This window comes from Mucor mucedo (assembly GCF_025094135.1).
Source record: "Mucor mucedo strain NRRL 3635 chromosome Unknown EV154scaffold_215, whole genome shotgun sequence".
Taxonomy (NCBI): Eukaryota; Fungi; Mucoromycota; class Mucoromycetes; order Mucorales; family Mucoraceae; genus Mucor; species Mucor mucedo.
In genome coordinates this window covers 1-15,045 of record NW_026252499.1, presented here as the reverse complement: position 1 = coordinate 15,045, position 15,045 = coordinate 1, and the positions used below count along the sequence as shown (strand labels likewise).

Here is a 15,045-nt window from a genome sequence, read left to right as displayed (position 1 = left end):
TTTGATACAAAAGGCAATAATCTAGGATGGATATAATTGGCACTTGCACCTGAATCAATTAAAACAATGCATGGGTGACCATTGACGAGAATCCGATAAAGCGGCAATTTGTTTTGTACATTTTCAGCATGGAGCAAGAAATCAATATCTTTTTGTATGATTGCCTGGTTAACATTCAATGGCTTGACAAAAGAAGCAGAGGACGGTAACACAGAATATAATAATAAATCATCATTCGAATATTGGGCAGAAGAATCTTTATTACTATGATTATTTAAACTATTATTGGCAGGAGGATTTCCTTGAATTGGAGCGGGGCCTGGTTGATAGTTTTGTTCTTGAGGGGGATAATAATCATTCTGTGGGTAATATCCATCGTATTCATAGTACTGATCGTTCGATTCATGCATATAGTGCAATTCGGCATTACCTCGTCGACAATTATATTGAAGATGGCCCACCATGCCACAGTTGTAACAAGATCGGCTTTCACCACCTCGGAAACCACCGCGAAAACCACCACGAAAACCACCACGAAAACCACCACGAGAGGAACCAAAAGAACTACCGCCACGAGAGGGACCAAAAGAACCACCACGAGAAGAGCCAAAAGAGCCACCACGAGAACCACGATAACCACCTCGAGAACCACGAAAACCACCACGTCCACCATTGTTGTTAACATAATTCAAAACTTCCCGGGCAATCGTGACCGAAAGATCCATAGGTTCAGGCATCGACGAATCGGATGCAAAAGAAGGAATCGATGGTAGATTTCCATGTTCATTACGGGCCGATTCAAACGTGTACGCCGATTGAATTACCTCGTCCATCGATGGACATAAGTCACCACGGTAGAGACTTCGTAATTGGATACGGGCGTCTTTATTTTTCAAACCACGGATAAATTTTGCAACAGCTTCATCATCAGTCATTCTGGGAATTCCTACTTTCAGATTCATAAAGTCTTGAATGTAACTGGAGATGTTCGTGCGCTGTTGTAATTCTTCCAGTTTATCTCGAAAAATCTGTGCTGAATTAAGAGGTTTGAAACATACCAGAATTCTGGATTTCAGGGACGACCAGTTATTGGGAGCGGACTCAGAGGCTTCTAAATTTCTGAACCAAACGGATGCCATTTCAGAAATTAAGGTTTTGGCAAATTTGAATGTTTGGGTACCATTCCAGTCCTTGTAATCTTGATAATCCTCAATAGAGCGAATCCAGTTATCAATTACAAAAGGATCTCGAGTACCGTTGTATTTAGTTGGCTTGTTGATTAGATCCAAGTCTTGATCATTGTTGTTGTTGTTGTTAGTTTGGACTAAATTGACAATTTCTTTTAAGGCCGCAGTCAAATTATTCATATCGATATTGTTGCTGTTATTATTCATGTCTATATCGTTCATGTTGTTATCGTTGTTACTTGTTATATCCGAATTAAATTTTTCAATTAGGGTTCTTGCTAACGTATTCCAATGTAATTCTCTTGCGGTCGTTGATTTAAGTCTTTCTCCTGGTAATATGTCTTCTTTGCGAGTTATTCTTAATTTGTTATAACCAGCACGTTTATCAATATCTAATCCTGATTCAATCCGTTCTTCGATTTCAAATTGATTTAAAAATTTCTGTCTATCCATAAATCCTGTATACAAAGGTATACAATAAAATAAAAATAAAAAGAATCTGGTGCTACCAAATGTCGGGTCTGATATAAGTGTTACGCTTAGTTATAGATATTTAAGTAGAGTAGTAAAAGAGTTATCGTTTTATTGAATGATTGATCTGACATACGCTTGTGTCGAGGAATTATTGTTATTGTTATGTCAGTGTCCGTGTCGGAGTACAAAACATTTAGATATATATTTCTTAATTATACTTTACAATAAACATCATCTTTTATCTTCCACTTTATTCTCGCATATATATTACATAATATAAGATCAGACCCGACATCAGAAGGATTTTAATAAATGTGCTTATGTAAAGTTAAGTTTAGTAAAGCAAAGATGATCTTCATTGAATTATAGTTTTGTGAAATGGTTATATCTAAATTCAAGCTGTACATAGCTTAATCTAAAATTATATCTGACATCAGAGTCTGATCTAAAGATAAGTGATACACCTTTTGTGGAAATAATTGGCACACTTTTTTTTGGTTTTTTTTGGCACGCTAATCCAAAACTAGCTGGCACAAAAAGAAATTAATGATGGCACATTATTGTAATTTTTTTGGCACACTTCTTTCATTTATAAAAATATTGTTATTGTCGTATTTGACGCCTAATTCCACGAATACAATTACTCTTATCTTGTCACTCAATTCTAATACATATAACCTATGTATTATAAGTACCATATTGCGAATACATTCCTATTGGTACGACACAGTACCAGCTCCCTGATATGTCAAACTGAGATCAGATTTCATATTCGTTCCTGGATCGGTCGAGTAGCTGCCGAATCTTCTAGTTTCTCATAAATTTATTTTAGTAATCCAATCAAGGACCCTGTCATTGAATGGATAAACTATAATGCTCTAGAAGTGCCGGATATGGGTCAACTAGCTCCTTGTATATAACAATAAGCTATGTTTGATATGTAACTGATTTCTAAATCTAATTCTACCATTTCCCAGTTTGCGGGTAAATAGTCAATTCGATCTGCGCAGGAAAAATCTTGAAGTAATAATTGAATATAAAAAGGACCTCTATTTTTATCATGACAAACTCTCCAACTTATAATAAAGGATTATAGAGTCTCATTTCTTTACTTGCTTTATTTTCCCAATTACTTTTCCCTTTTTATTTCGCAATTATCACAATTTCCACTTCCACATTATACATTAAAGGTACATAATTTGCTTCCTTATCAAGTTCATGCATCTGCGCACCTAATAATGTAAGGTAAACATTTCAACTTTGAATATTCCAAGATAGAGTATAGCTTATCGTATCTGTTTACATGCCAGTTCTAAAAGGCTTAATCAGGATATCACTCTCTACGTATGCTGGATCACCATAAATTGCGTATAGTTCCCCTCCTGTTTCACGAGGATCCAAACATTTACAAAGATCATCCATTATGCCACTGCTGACCATCACAGCTTGATCGTGCATTTCTCCTGCAAACGGTCCGCTTAGACTTACTGTTATTCCATCGGGAGTTACAATACCTTGATGTTGTGTTTTAAGGTAAAGTAAAATTATAAAAAGACTATGGGAGTAGTTTGAGACTGTTTATAAAATTGTCCTTTATTAATAAGTGAAATATACGAGTATTTATATAAAAGACTGTCTGCTGTGTTCATATCTCTAGCGCTATCTTGAAGTTATCATTGATTAAACAAAAATGTATATGATTATTACATAGTCACTGATTTAGTCTTCTTCTATTAAATGTTAAGTCTTCTTAACTATCTTTGCTTTAAACTAAATTTTAAGTGTTTCTCAGACGTACTAAATCAGACTTGTGATGTAATATCCTTATAGTTCTTACTGTGACATTTATTGTTAAGCTTATATCACAAATGGCATCAGCATGGATAAACCTTTGTTAGCTCTAATATGGCTATAACCTTGCTAGGTCACCACATTTGATACTTTAAGCCGTGATATCTCTATTTACATCTTTAGTAAGAGTATTTACTGTTTAACATAGATTACATACCACATGGCCATTAAATACGATCTCTTGATATTCACTTGGTCTTGCTACTCCATTTAAGGTGCCGTCGACAAAGCCAATGACACCTGCAAAGGAGGATCCTGTTCCAAAAGTTTAATCAATGTTAATTTGTTTACAAACCATACCCAATAATTATGTATATACCTTTTTGTTCTGTTGCTTCAGCAAATCTTTGAAGATTAAACGAGTGAAGGTGCTTTGCGTTAAATGTTATCCCTTTTTCGTAGTTGTAATATAGGATTTAAATCATTGTATTAAATACTGTGCCGAGAGTCGCTTTATTAATCCCAAACAGGAACTCCAAATCCAAAAGTCCGGAAGGATATGCCAATCGTCTAAGCATGATAGCCAATGCATAGTGGCGGTCCAACAAAAATTTCTGGCGTGTGTGCTGTCTAAACGAGACTTTCTCCGGAAAACCTAAAGCTCTGGATACTAATTTGAGCTCTCTGAAAGTAAATCTAAACAAAGATTTACATACTTCATTGCTCAATGTAGAAATATCTAGTTTTTGTCGATTATGCAAGGCGTAATTCGTTTCGTTATGCTCCAAACGGGCTAATAATTCGTCCTCTTCGTTGAGTCTTTCTTCAAGTGTATTGATATAGTCCTCGTAAGTACGTATGGTAGCATATAAGTAAAGGATTTGAGACATTTTATGTTAAAAAGTGTTTAAAAAGAGAAAAAGGCAAATAGAGTAAGAAATTGTGATGTAATCTCTCATAAAGTGCGTTTACAAAAACGGTAGTGTGGAAATAGTGTGTATTTACACATATAACGTAATATTCATACTCCGAATGTGTAAATTGGGGCCTTATACCCATAAGTGGGGACTATTTTTTAAAAATGATTTAATCTTTTTTTTTTGGGTGCCTTGTGGCACTAAAAAAAAAATCTGTATTTGTTTGAATAGTACTCTTTAGAAGTCATTACAATAAAATTATTTAAAGCAAAGGTCTTAATGTTTGATGATGGGATTCGCATTAAATTTATTGTTTCATTGAAACTGACAAACTTATATTATGTATCTCCCAGAACAGTTGTCTTTTAGGCATATGCAACATCTGTTGACGCAGTACTAGGATCTTGATCGACCACTGCAAGAAGATGAGTCTTCACACACAAAGCAAATCCTGTTTAATCTTTTTGGTTTTTTAGTGACAGGATTTGCGGTTGTTGGGCTGATGGATGGTGGGGGTGCAAGAGGCCAGAGCAGAGGAGATAAACTCGGTGTTGAAACTGGCAAACATTTAGGAGCCAATAGAGCTGGTTCTAGCACCTAATTTTTCTGCTTTACCAGTTGGTCAGTTAGTCTTCCGGATACAACGACTTGCAAGTTTCCCTAATGGTTAACTGGCCTGGGTTGCCTCAACATAGCTACAGATTCAGGCATTCTTTCTAATCGTCCCAAAACGCTTCTAATACTTTGCCAGATGTTTTGATTGAGCGCAATTGAGTCATTAAAAACACTGGCCTCAGTTCGTTTGTTGAAGTAAATTTTGATGTGCTCTGGCGTCTTATAGTAAATCTCCTTACCATCAGCAAATGCAGACCAAATTCTGGAGTAGCACTATATTTATTAAAAAAAAGCTCCTTCTTTTTGTCAATCAGTAACGTTTTATACAATAATACTTCTTCTTTGGTATGAATTGGTACTACTGCATATAGTGTATGTTGTCTTTCTGCTAAGTAGCGGTACAAAATTTTGCGAGCCGAATAACCTTCTTTTCCAAAATTTATGATTGGCAAAAAACTCATCTCGAGAATCTTGGTTTTTATCGCATTGGTCGAACGTCGTTGCTGAGGCAACTCATCCCTCTCACCTGACTGCATGTTGTAAGCATCAATAAAAGGATCTTTAAGTGCTATTATGCCAAAAGTTCCACGTATTGTCCTACAAAATCGGCGAGCAGTTTTTCGATATGATGTAACGAGTAATTCTTAACGGGACGGTGGCCAACATCCAATCTCATCATATTTATGCATTGGGTAATCCATGGACTATAATGACTTTTATGAATCACACCTTCTCGATTTCTCGCACCAGCCTAAACACAAATAAATTAAAAAAATGGTTTACATCTATCAATTAAAGTACCTCGATGTTATGATATAGTCGAAAGTCTGCAAGAACTAAATCGGCAAGACGAGGACCAGAGTTGATGGACGAGAATTTCCGTATGATGTTTTGATGGTATCCTTCTACGGAACTAGTACCTCTGAAGCATGAATATTTCATTAAGCCATTATTATCTTTACCAATTTCTCTGTAAATTAGCGGGCCATCAATGAGATCAGAAACATGACCCAACTCAATGGATCTTAAAATGTTTTTGGATATTCTCAGAGATTCCTTATCGAAGAGCGGGAATCTTGTCTTGGCACATGGTAAAGGCCCATACTGATCAAAGAGAAGTTTAACAACAGGTAGTAGTTGGTTTGGTGGAGGAATGCTTCTTTTGACTCGCTTTAGAATAAATTCTGGATTACTTGCCATGTATGCATTAAAATTAGTATTGATAGTTTCCAAATATTTTTCGACATTTTTTTTTGTCTACTGGATCGTAAACAAATAAAGCATCTCTAAAACGTTGGTAAAATTCTCTATACATACCATGTTTTTGCGATAACGGCAGCATATCCATCAAGTGGAATGCATCGTTCAAAACCCGAGACGGTACTGACAATTGGCCTGCAGAAGTTTCATTGACTGCAGTGGGCAAGGATATCAAGTGAGTTGCTGCATTTTCGGAGGTTGATAACTGGAGTTTCGAAGCAGTTCGTAACAAATTCCAATCCACAAAAACATGAAATGGGGTTGACCCAAAATCTTGCAAACATACTGACATAGCTTGGTGAGACGTAGACATACTTTGTTGATTGAGTTCGTAATTTGGAACTATTGTACCCGGTATCTTGACTTGCACAATTTTGACCAGAGCTTGCAGACTCTCATCTACAACAGTTCTATTCTTTTCAAGATATGTCTTTGTTGCAGGATGAAGTACGCTTAAATCATGTGGCAAATCCTCTAAATATCCAAACGCACATGGAAAGACCTTGCACGAACTTGTATACAGCGAAACAAGCGTGGTTTTTGCTGTTGATGGGCTGACGTTTTTATACACTGAAGGACAATCAATTAAGCTCTCAAATATAGCCTTGCTTACATAGGCATCCAATGTGGCATACTTGATTTGATCTTGTGTAAGCTGATCAGCATTCCAGTTTCGACACCTGATATCAGTTGGTTTGGCAATGATGCCTTTAAAACTACAGCACAAGTTTTGGCCAAAGAGAAAAACCTTTTTTCGATGACTCCTTTTTCCTTGCAAAATGTACCCAGCTCAATCATACCTTCAGGGTTTATCTGATATCCTTTCCTTAAACGTGTGAAGTCCCCAGAAACATTTTTTTCAATCTTTTTCACATCACCACACTCCAAAAGATGTTGTAATTTTTTAGGAAAGTCATCCACCGTAAATTCAAACGTACGAAAAAAATAAATTTGTTCCTTGTAGCAAATTTGGATTAAAGATACTTCATTTAAAGAGGCTTGGGATCCTCTTGATCTGGAATTGAAATCTCCATGGTTTTGTGCTATCCATTCACAGTCAAAACCAACGTCTAAACAATTATTTGTTTCTAGGCCGTCCAAAATGTTTTGACGTGCCTTATCCATGTCTTCTGGAACGAAGGATACGGATATATTCAAGGTATCCGGAGGTGTCAAAACGGGTAAGTCTGAGTTGTGTTCTGGAGTTGAGGTTTCTTCACTGTTTGCTGGCTTTTGAATACTTGTCTTACGAACATTATCTAACAGGCTTGGTAGTACACCTTCCAAAAAAGCTCGGTCACTGTTTACATTGTCCGTGTAAAAAGGCGAAGGTAATTGATAGCCGTTAAGAGTGTAAGATTTTACAAGGGCATTGAAAGGCGAAGCAAGATGAGAAAGTGCCTTAGAAGGAGCCAAAACCTGCATTATTATTTCTTCGTATTCGTTTAAACAAGTATACAAAGCTGTGACGGTTGGTTCTCCTTTTAGCTCCCCCATATAGCCTGTGACTTTGAATGAATGGTCGCCTTTAAGGATGCTACCATTTAAGGACGTCATATGACAATCCAATTGCGGCCGCATTTTCTCGATTATCGACGTGTATATATAGCTCAAATAGCCTGGAGAAGAAACATAGCCATTATACAATCTTTTGTCAGAGAATTCAGAGAACTCTGGAAACATGATTTTTTCAGCGTTACCCCTCGTCAAGAGTGAATCTATGCCAGGGTTTTTTTTCATATTAAAGGCTGCGTCGTAATATTGTAACTCGAGACCAGCATGGTGCTCCGCATGCATTTCTCTCAAAATCTTTGAAATTCGCACGGGACCTACAGAGTTTTGGAACAATGGACGCATTAGTTTAACCAATTCTTTTGAAATTCCAGATTTGTGTGTTAAAAGAGCTGGAAAGTCAGGTTGAATTCGGAACGGGAGCTGTCTGATTATTCCGGAATTAAACCCATTGAAATGATGCTGCTTGATGGAATTTTTACACCTGTAACGTCGCGTCATAATGTAGAAGCAGCTATAAAAAGTGCATTAGTTCTCCAAAGTTACGCATAAATATCTAATAATCTTTGGCCGTTGAACAAAGACAACAAGGCATATAATTGCATACTCTTTTATATCAATTATTCTTCTTGCTTTAGTTTTTTTTTATCAAATCCTTTAGATTCAAAATTAGATCCACAGGAGGGACACACCAGATTGTCATGCAAGTGACCGGGTAACCAAATAAATGTTCTGGGGTGATACAACTCTGATGGATCTACACTGTTTGCCAAAGCAAATGAGGGGCTTCGTGTTTGTGTCCAAAAAGTTCCTCTTTTATACTCATCAGGAAGGTGACTTTTGTTTTTGTTGTTCTCTCCCAATCTTTGGTGAAGATTGTCGTGCAATTTGGAGACTTCACTATCAGAGGGCAGTGAAGACGCAAATTCGTCAATTTCGTTGAATGTGCCCCCATCTAATTCTTCGAATGTTTCGCTATCAGAATCTTTTTCAAATTATTCTTCGGCTTCCTCCGTGTTTACGGGAATAGCATTGTCTTTAATAACAGTTGTATCAAACTGGGACTTAAAATTGAGTATGTTAACAATATATTTGAGAGCATAATATCTGCATGATTCATACCTGTTCGGTGCTTGTAGATGATTCGGGTTGTACGACTTCGTCTGAAGACTTAGCAAAAAAATTTGACAAGGTGGATTGGTTATCGATCTGTATACGCTTACGACCAGCATTGTGTCCCTTTTTACTTATTTGTTCATTTGGGCGCCCCCTTTTGATATTAGTGGCAATTCCAGTAATGTTTTGAGAATTATTACTATTATTTGACATATTCAATTATAATGTATGGTAAACAATAAAAAAGAATATTATTGTGTTCAGTTCCAGCTCATAACTTATCTGATTCTCATTGCATTTGAACCCATATCATTGTGACCCCCAAATGGCCGTTGTCGTGTGTCCTTTCCTCCTTTTGTATCAACAAGAAACAGTTCAAATATATACTTAAATTTTAAGTCACATCAGATATTTAAGCTTACTTGAAGTAGCGTATGTGGTTTATCAATTCAGGCGCTTATTGCACAATGTGTATTTGACAGATATATGATTACTGCAGGGCTAATCCTCTATACTTGGAAGCCGCTTACGCTATTTCAAACAAAATTATTGGCTCCTTACAGCATTTGGATAACCGCTTACATTATTTGAAGCAATTCGGACATACAAGAGTAACATTTTTTCATCCAATCGACGAAAAATTGCGCAATCGAATCATTCGTTCGGTCCAATAGAATTAGATAATTTTTTTTTCTATTAGAAAGATTACAGCCCCATACCCTGTGATTGTTTACTTTTTTCTCCCTTACACTTTTTAACTTACATGGCATCTCACCTTGCTAGCAACAAGTAGTTTTAACATACCGATTATGTAACTACTGTGTTCCGATCAAACGTACCGCCTTTGCTTTAATATCCTTCCCGTCGTGTTATCTCTAGGTAGTAAAATATTTTTGTTTTAACGATTTAAGCTTTGGAGTAAGTATACTGTTTTGTCTTGACAAATTGTAATCACAATTCCTCTAGAACTAACAAACTGTTTTAGATAGTGTATTGCCTTTGCTAATGCACACAATGCGTATAATATAAACTCACCCATCTCGCGAACAACAAGTTGCCTTGTCTCTGCCACTGTAAGTTAATATTTGTTATTTGAAATTTCGGATGAGAACACGTAGAGAAGAATAGGCCTGCTCGGAGATGTTTATCGTAATAATATATTGTCATGATCATTTTATTGTAATAAATTCACAGCGTATGCCTCCACTTACGAGTCCTTTTATGTGTCAATTGCAGACTTTGGTTATACTGCGCGTATCTAGTTTTGATAGTTACGAGAGCTTTACTTACAAACGAGTATAAAACATAACGTTTGTCATACGCCTCTAAGTTATAATATACAGCGTAATTATTATATGCAGCATCGGCTGCTATATTACTCATGACATGTGGCCCAGTTAATCATCTTTTGACTCTCCCGACATGAAAGAACAGACACAATTATTGGATAGTCAATTGCTGTTCCACCGTATCGTACAGTCATAGACGAACATTTAAAAGAACTAAATTATTTGCTTTTTACACCTTTTTTTTATGAATTAAATAGACAAGATTAGCACTTTAACCAAATGACTTCACTTACAACGAAAGATGATAAATACAACTGTAGCGTAAGCAAGTCGCGTTGTTCTGTTTGTTCAAGAGAATTTTCTTCGACCTCTAACCAAAATAGACATGCACTTAAATTTCACAATACTTCTCCCCCTGCAAATGTTGGGCGACCTTCATTAGGTGGAAGGAAACAAGCCAATCATAGATACTATAAAAAAGTTACAGCTGAAAAAACCAGACCCAAATGCGCAGTGTTCTTGACTTCAGCAATAGAAGAGTCGAAGTCTTTGGATAAAAGTAATTTAGTGTCATCGTACCAGACCAGCCTTAAACAATGGCAACTACAACTTCAAAAGTCTAGACAAATTATGTCTCTTCCAACTCTTAACAACTGGCAATGCGACTCAAGCTACTGGGAGTTTCTAACTTTCGCACTCATGACCCATGAAGTATGCAATTACGAATTATACTTCGAGCATGAAGTTTTTTTTTTAACTCGACGTCTCCTTTAAGCGCCGTTTATTCCAGCAATAGCTATACTCGCGAGCATATGAATATCTGTCAGAAGTTCTGGACTACTCCAACGTCTAAATTCAACTGTTTACTTAAAGCCTATTGCAAAGCTTTTACAGGTTACTATTATACCCAATAAGATAGCGTATATATTGTCAAATAAAATATTGTTGTTAAAGAAAAACGTTAAAAAACTGCTATCACAGCCTCAACCAACATATAAAGCAACGTTACTGTACATAGCAGTTTTATAACAAAAAAAATTATAAGTGGAAAGATTAATAAAATCTTAAATTTATGTCAGTTTGTTCTTTATTTCCACAGTCTGTTCTTTATTTCAGTTTATTCTTTACTTCAGTTTATTCTTTACTTCAGTTTATTCTTTATTTCAGTTTATTCTTCATTTCAGTTTATTCTTTATTTCAGTTTATTCTTTATTTCAGTTTATTCTTTATGGGATTCAAGACGTAAAACGCAAAATAAAAAGTATCCCAACAAATCAAGTGTTAAATGTATTTAAATTTATTTAAACGAGGAAAAAGAAAGGATATAATTACCTTTGTTAATGGGCAAGGTCAGGCGAAGAAACTTCCAGCGTAGCCGGAGTTGTATCAACTGCTTCTGCACCTGGTACAGCAAAAGAAATCGTATTTTCTTTAATTGCCTCAAGGACGAGGTGCATTTGTCCAGATATTTGCTCATGGGCCCTTCTAACTGCGACATCTTCGTGCCACCCAAACATCTTCAGATCAGCAGTTTGATCCTTGAACTTCTGGAACGGAAATGCTTTAGCAAATGTTGCGCTTGGATGAGTATCTAATGAAAAATGTCAGTTAGAGTGCCAATCTTGTGTAGTAGGGGAAACTGACGATACAACTCTAAAATTCTTTGGCTATACTCTTTTCACAAGAGATTGCCGTTCTGACTATATGGCTTAGCTACTTATTTTAACATGTAAGTAATAATTTTAGTAATCTAATTTAAACGAAAACATACTTCTCTCGTTCGCATCATGATTACTCCTTTTCAAGAAAGCCGACAACTCGCTGCCCATCGTGTCTTTCAGACTTAGACAGTGCTCTTTTGTTTAAAAATAATGTAAGCTGTTTTTTCTGTACACTCCCCAATATATTTGACTTACCTCCAGCAGTTAGCATATGCATAATCAAACGAACATTACCAGATTTTTTGTTGAATAGAAATACACTGATAACGAGGAAGTCCGAACCACAGAGAGCATTGTAGGAGTGAATTATTTTCTTCATCTCTGAGACTGCTTCCATATGATGCTGGCGCTTTTTCTCGTAAGTAAGCTTACTAACATGTTGATAATCGGTTACCAATGCAGCCTTTTCTGCTGGGTTCAATGTTTTGTTTAGCGTAGACGCATTTTTTTTTGAAAAGCGATTAAGCCTATGAGTGTACAAACAATTAGATATAATTAGCATTTACGGTGAGTTTAGTATACCTTCGGATTGAACATCTGCAGTAGTATCCATTTTCTTAGTTGCTGCCAACTTTTCTGTAAAAGCGTTGTAAGGGCTTTTACGTTTACGAAAGACTACTTGCGTTGCTTCACGATTAAATTCAATGGCCTCTTCAGCCTCGACCTTAGAAATGTTTTCTGCCAGCATTAACTTTTCAACTGTCTCTTGAACCAAGTCTCTCATTCGAGCGTCAAAATCACTGATGAGTTGTCTACTTTCTTCGGAATAGTTTTGCAATGGCATTTGAATTATAATAACAATATAGTAAAATAGTAACAACAGAAAAAGGTGCTATACTGTAGTATGCCCCCCCCCTCCCATGTAAATTTTTTTTTATTGTATATTAGCAGTCCTCCAAGGTGTGGTTGAGTTTAACAGGACTTACGACACTTATGACACTTATGACACTCGGAGCCTAAACAATCATTAATATTACAAAACATTTGCAGGCAAAAGCAGTCTTAATGATTTATTTTTTGTCTGAGTGTCCTCTTCTATGGTGTACTACTCTACTTAAATATCTATAACTAAGCTTAACACTTATATCAGATGTCGGGTGTGATCTTAAGTTATGTAGGATATATATAAAGTAGAGTAGTAGATAAAAGATGATCTTTATTGTTTTGTAGAATTATGAAATATATATTAATATGGTGTTACAATGCGGATTTTCAATATGTAATAATGGACTTCAACACTAAAAACTTTACTCAGACAATTTATATTTTTCATGCTAACTTTTAGCATTGTACTTCTCTAACTTGAATCTTTATTTTTTTATATTTAAAACCTTTTGACAAATTTATTATTATTATCATTTATCCGATATCAAGGGTATCGTTACCGATCCTTTGATTTCTCAAAAACTATATTAACCTTAAAACAGAACATATTTCAATAAACATTAGGATTTTACTATATACTTTTATCATAAACTTGCCTATCAAATATTATATCTTCTATATATAATTGGCCTATTATGTTACTGTCTCCCTAGAAAAACCGAAGCCTTAGTCTCTTTTTCTCTGTATCTGTCTATCAAAACCTTTTAATTTATTTTACTTAACTGGATCGTTACCATATATAATTATTATATATTTATATAAAATAACGTGGTGCTCACTTAGAACTGAATAATTAACTACAAACGTGTATTATTCTCCTTCTACCTTACTGTCAAAACTCAATCTAAACCAATCACTAACACTCACATTGTATCAATGGTTTGTACTCCGACACAGACCCGACAAGAAAAATGTAAAAAAAAACTCTCCGACTGGGAATTGAACCCAGGTCTCCCGCGTGACAGGCGGGGATACTCACCACTATACTATCGAAGAAGAAGAGTAGATAGTTTTATTGCGCGTTGCAAATCCGCCTTCTTATATACTTTTTTTCCACTCCTACTTTGGAGAAGATCAGGACTAGTTTGATATATTTATCTTTCATGCTTCTATGGATTTTTTTTTTAATTTTTTTTTTTTTTTTTTAAGCTCTAAAAAGTTTTTGAAAAAGCCAAATCACGTGCCCTCACGTGATATTCACGTGAATAGTCACGTTTCAGTTCTCTGATTGGCTGAAATTATTTGACTTTAGAAGACTCTTACAAGCATGTAAAATAAAATCATACCTTTTTATCCGAAAGATATAAATCTAACAAACTTACCATACCACCCTAAATTACAAGAAAGCTATTTATAAGCCTTTTATGAAGGGTTTGCATCTTAAAGCACGAAATCTCAATTTCCTGAAAAATGAGCCCAGACTTTCTTTATTAAATATGATTCCTTATTTTTCTGCCTACCGTTCTATAGTAATTTTATATTTTTTGGTTAAGATTCTATTGAGATATGGCTGTTTTAAAATTACACCGCTTATTTCTTTTTTTAAGAGAGTCTCCTTCCCGCGCATAAAAATTGCGCTGAAATTGTGGGGTACTTTCAACTCCGCTGATACTATTAACCTTTCTGGGCCATTGTTTTCTTTTCCCCTTTTTCGCTTCTTTTTTTTTTATAAACCATCTTTTTATAAATCATTTTTTTATAAATCATTTTTTTATAAATTATTATTAACAAACTAAACAATGGGACCTATTAAAAACACGAGTGCTTACCGCGATTGCAAATGCTCAGAATGCAGAAAAGGCCCCAATGGCTACAAAACAGTTACACGTAACACTCTTTTGAACCATACTAAAGCTGATAAACGTGCAGCTTTAATTCTTGCAAGTATGGGTCTCGGAACTATTTTGACGCATTCACCTAAATTAAACCCTTTCTTTTTTTTTATTTTGTTAGGTGACATGGAAGTTGATTCCAGCAACACTTATGGTAAACGATCTTATTTTTTATTTCATAAACATAAGCATAGTTTTTAACGAGTTCTTTAATTAAACACAATTATTATAGCAGCCACTACCCCATTTGCAGTTGCGTCAAACCAGACAACGATGACACCGAGAATGAAAGTGGCGAAGAAGATTTAGGCCAAGAATCTGATGAGGACGATGTAAACGAGGACATTGAACCTGAAGAAGGTAGAAGCGACATTAAGCCCATTGTAAATATATGCGTTAACTTTTTTTTAAATAGATCCCTTTGTTGGGTTTTCAACAATGCGCAT

The 15,045-nt window shown here is 35.5% G+C and overlaps 3 protein-coding genes and 1 non-coding gene across 4 annotated transcripts; 1 reads left to right on the top strand and 3 right to left on the bottom strand.

Annotated features, from left to right (window-relative positions):
* Nucleotides 1-5,029: 5,029 nt before the first annotated feature.
* On the bottom strand, nt 5,030-5,445 carry EV154DRAFT_530742 (uncharacterized protein; the record flags this gene model as incomplete). Its single annotated transcript, XM_051603782.1, has 2 exons — nt 5,030-5,257; nt 5,320-5,445. 2 exons carry the CDS (start codon nt 5,443-5,445, stop codon nt 5,030-5,032), a joined length of 354 nt encoding a protein of 117 aa, XP_051450926.1.
* Nucleotides 5,446-10,440: 4,995 nt separating this feature from the next.
* EV154DRAFT_487986 (uncharacterized protein) lies at nt 10,441-11,014 on the top strand (the record flags this gene model as incomplete). Its single annotated transcript, XM_051599047.1, has 2 exons — nt 10,441-10,872; nt 10,958-11,014. 2 exons carry the CDS (start codon nt 10,441-10,443, stop codon nt 11,012-11,014), a joined length of 489 nt encoding a protein of 162 aa, XP_051450925.1.
* A 303-nt stretch (nt 11,015-11,317) lies between these two features.
* Nucleotides 11,318-12,703, bottom strand: EV154DRAFT_530729 (uncharacterized protein). The gene is made up of 3 exons (XM_051603781.1): nt 12,389-12,703; nt 12,078-12,349; nt 11,318-11,752 (listed from the first exon to the last, which is right to left on the bottom strand). The coding sequence occupies exons 1-3, from the start codon at nt 12,664-12,666 to the stop codon at nt 11,499-11,501; spliced, it is 804 nt and encodes a 267-aa protein (XP_051450924.1). The 5' UTR covers nt 12,667-12,703; the 3' UTR covers nt 11,318-11,498.
* A 988-nt stretch (nt 12,704-13,691) lies between these two features.
* EV154DRAFT_t152 lies at nt 13,692-13,763 on the bottom strand. Its single transcript has one exon. It is a non-coding gene; the product is annotated as a tRNA-Asp (tRNA).
* Nucleotides 13,764-15,045: the final 1,282 nt, after the last annotated feature.

Coding starts and splice junctions, on each gene's coding strand:
- EV154DRAFT_530729 (XM_051603781.1), bottom strand. CDS start 12,666: ATGCCATTGCAAAACTATTCCGAAGAAAGTAGACAACTCATCAGTGAT. Junction 12,350..12,388: donor GAAGGTATACTAAACTCACC/GTAAATGCTAAT, acceptor GTACACTCATAG/GCTTAATCGCTTTTCAAAAA. Junction 11,753..12,077: donor GCATATGCTAACTGCTGGAG/GTAAGTCAAATA, acceptor ATTTTTCATTAG/ATACTCATCCAAGCGCAACA.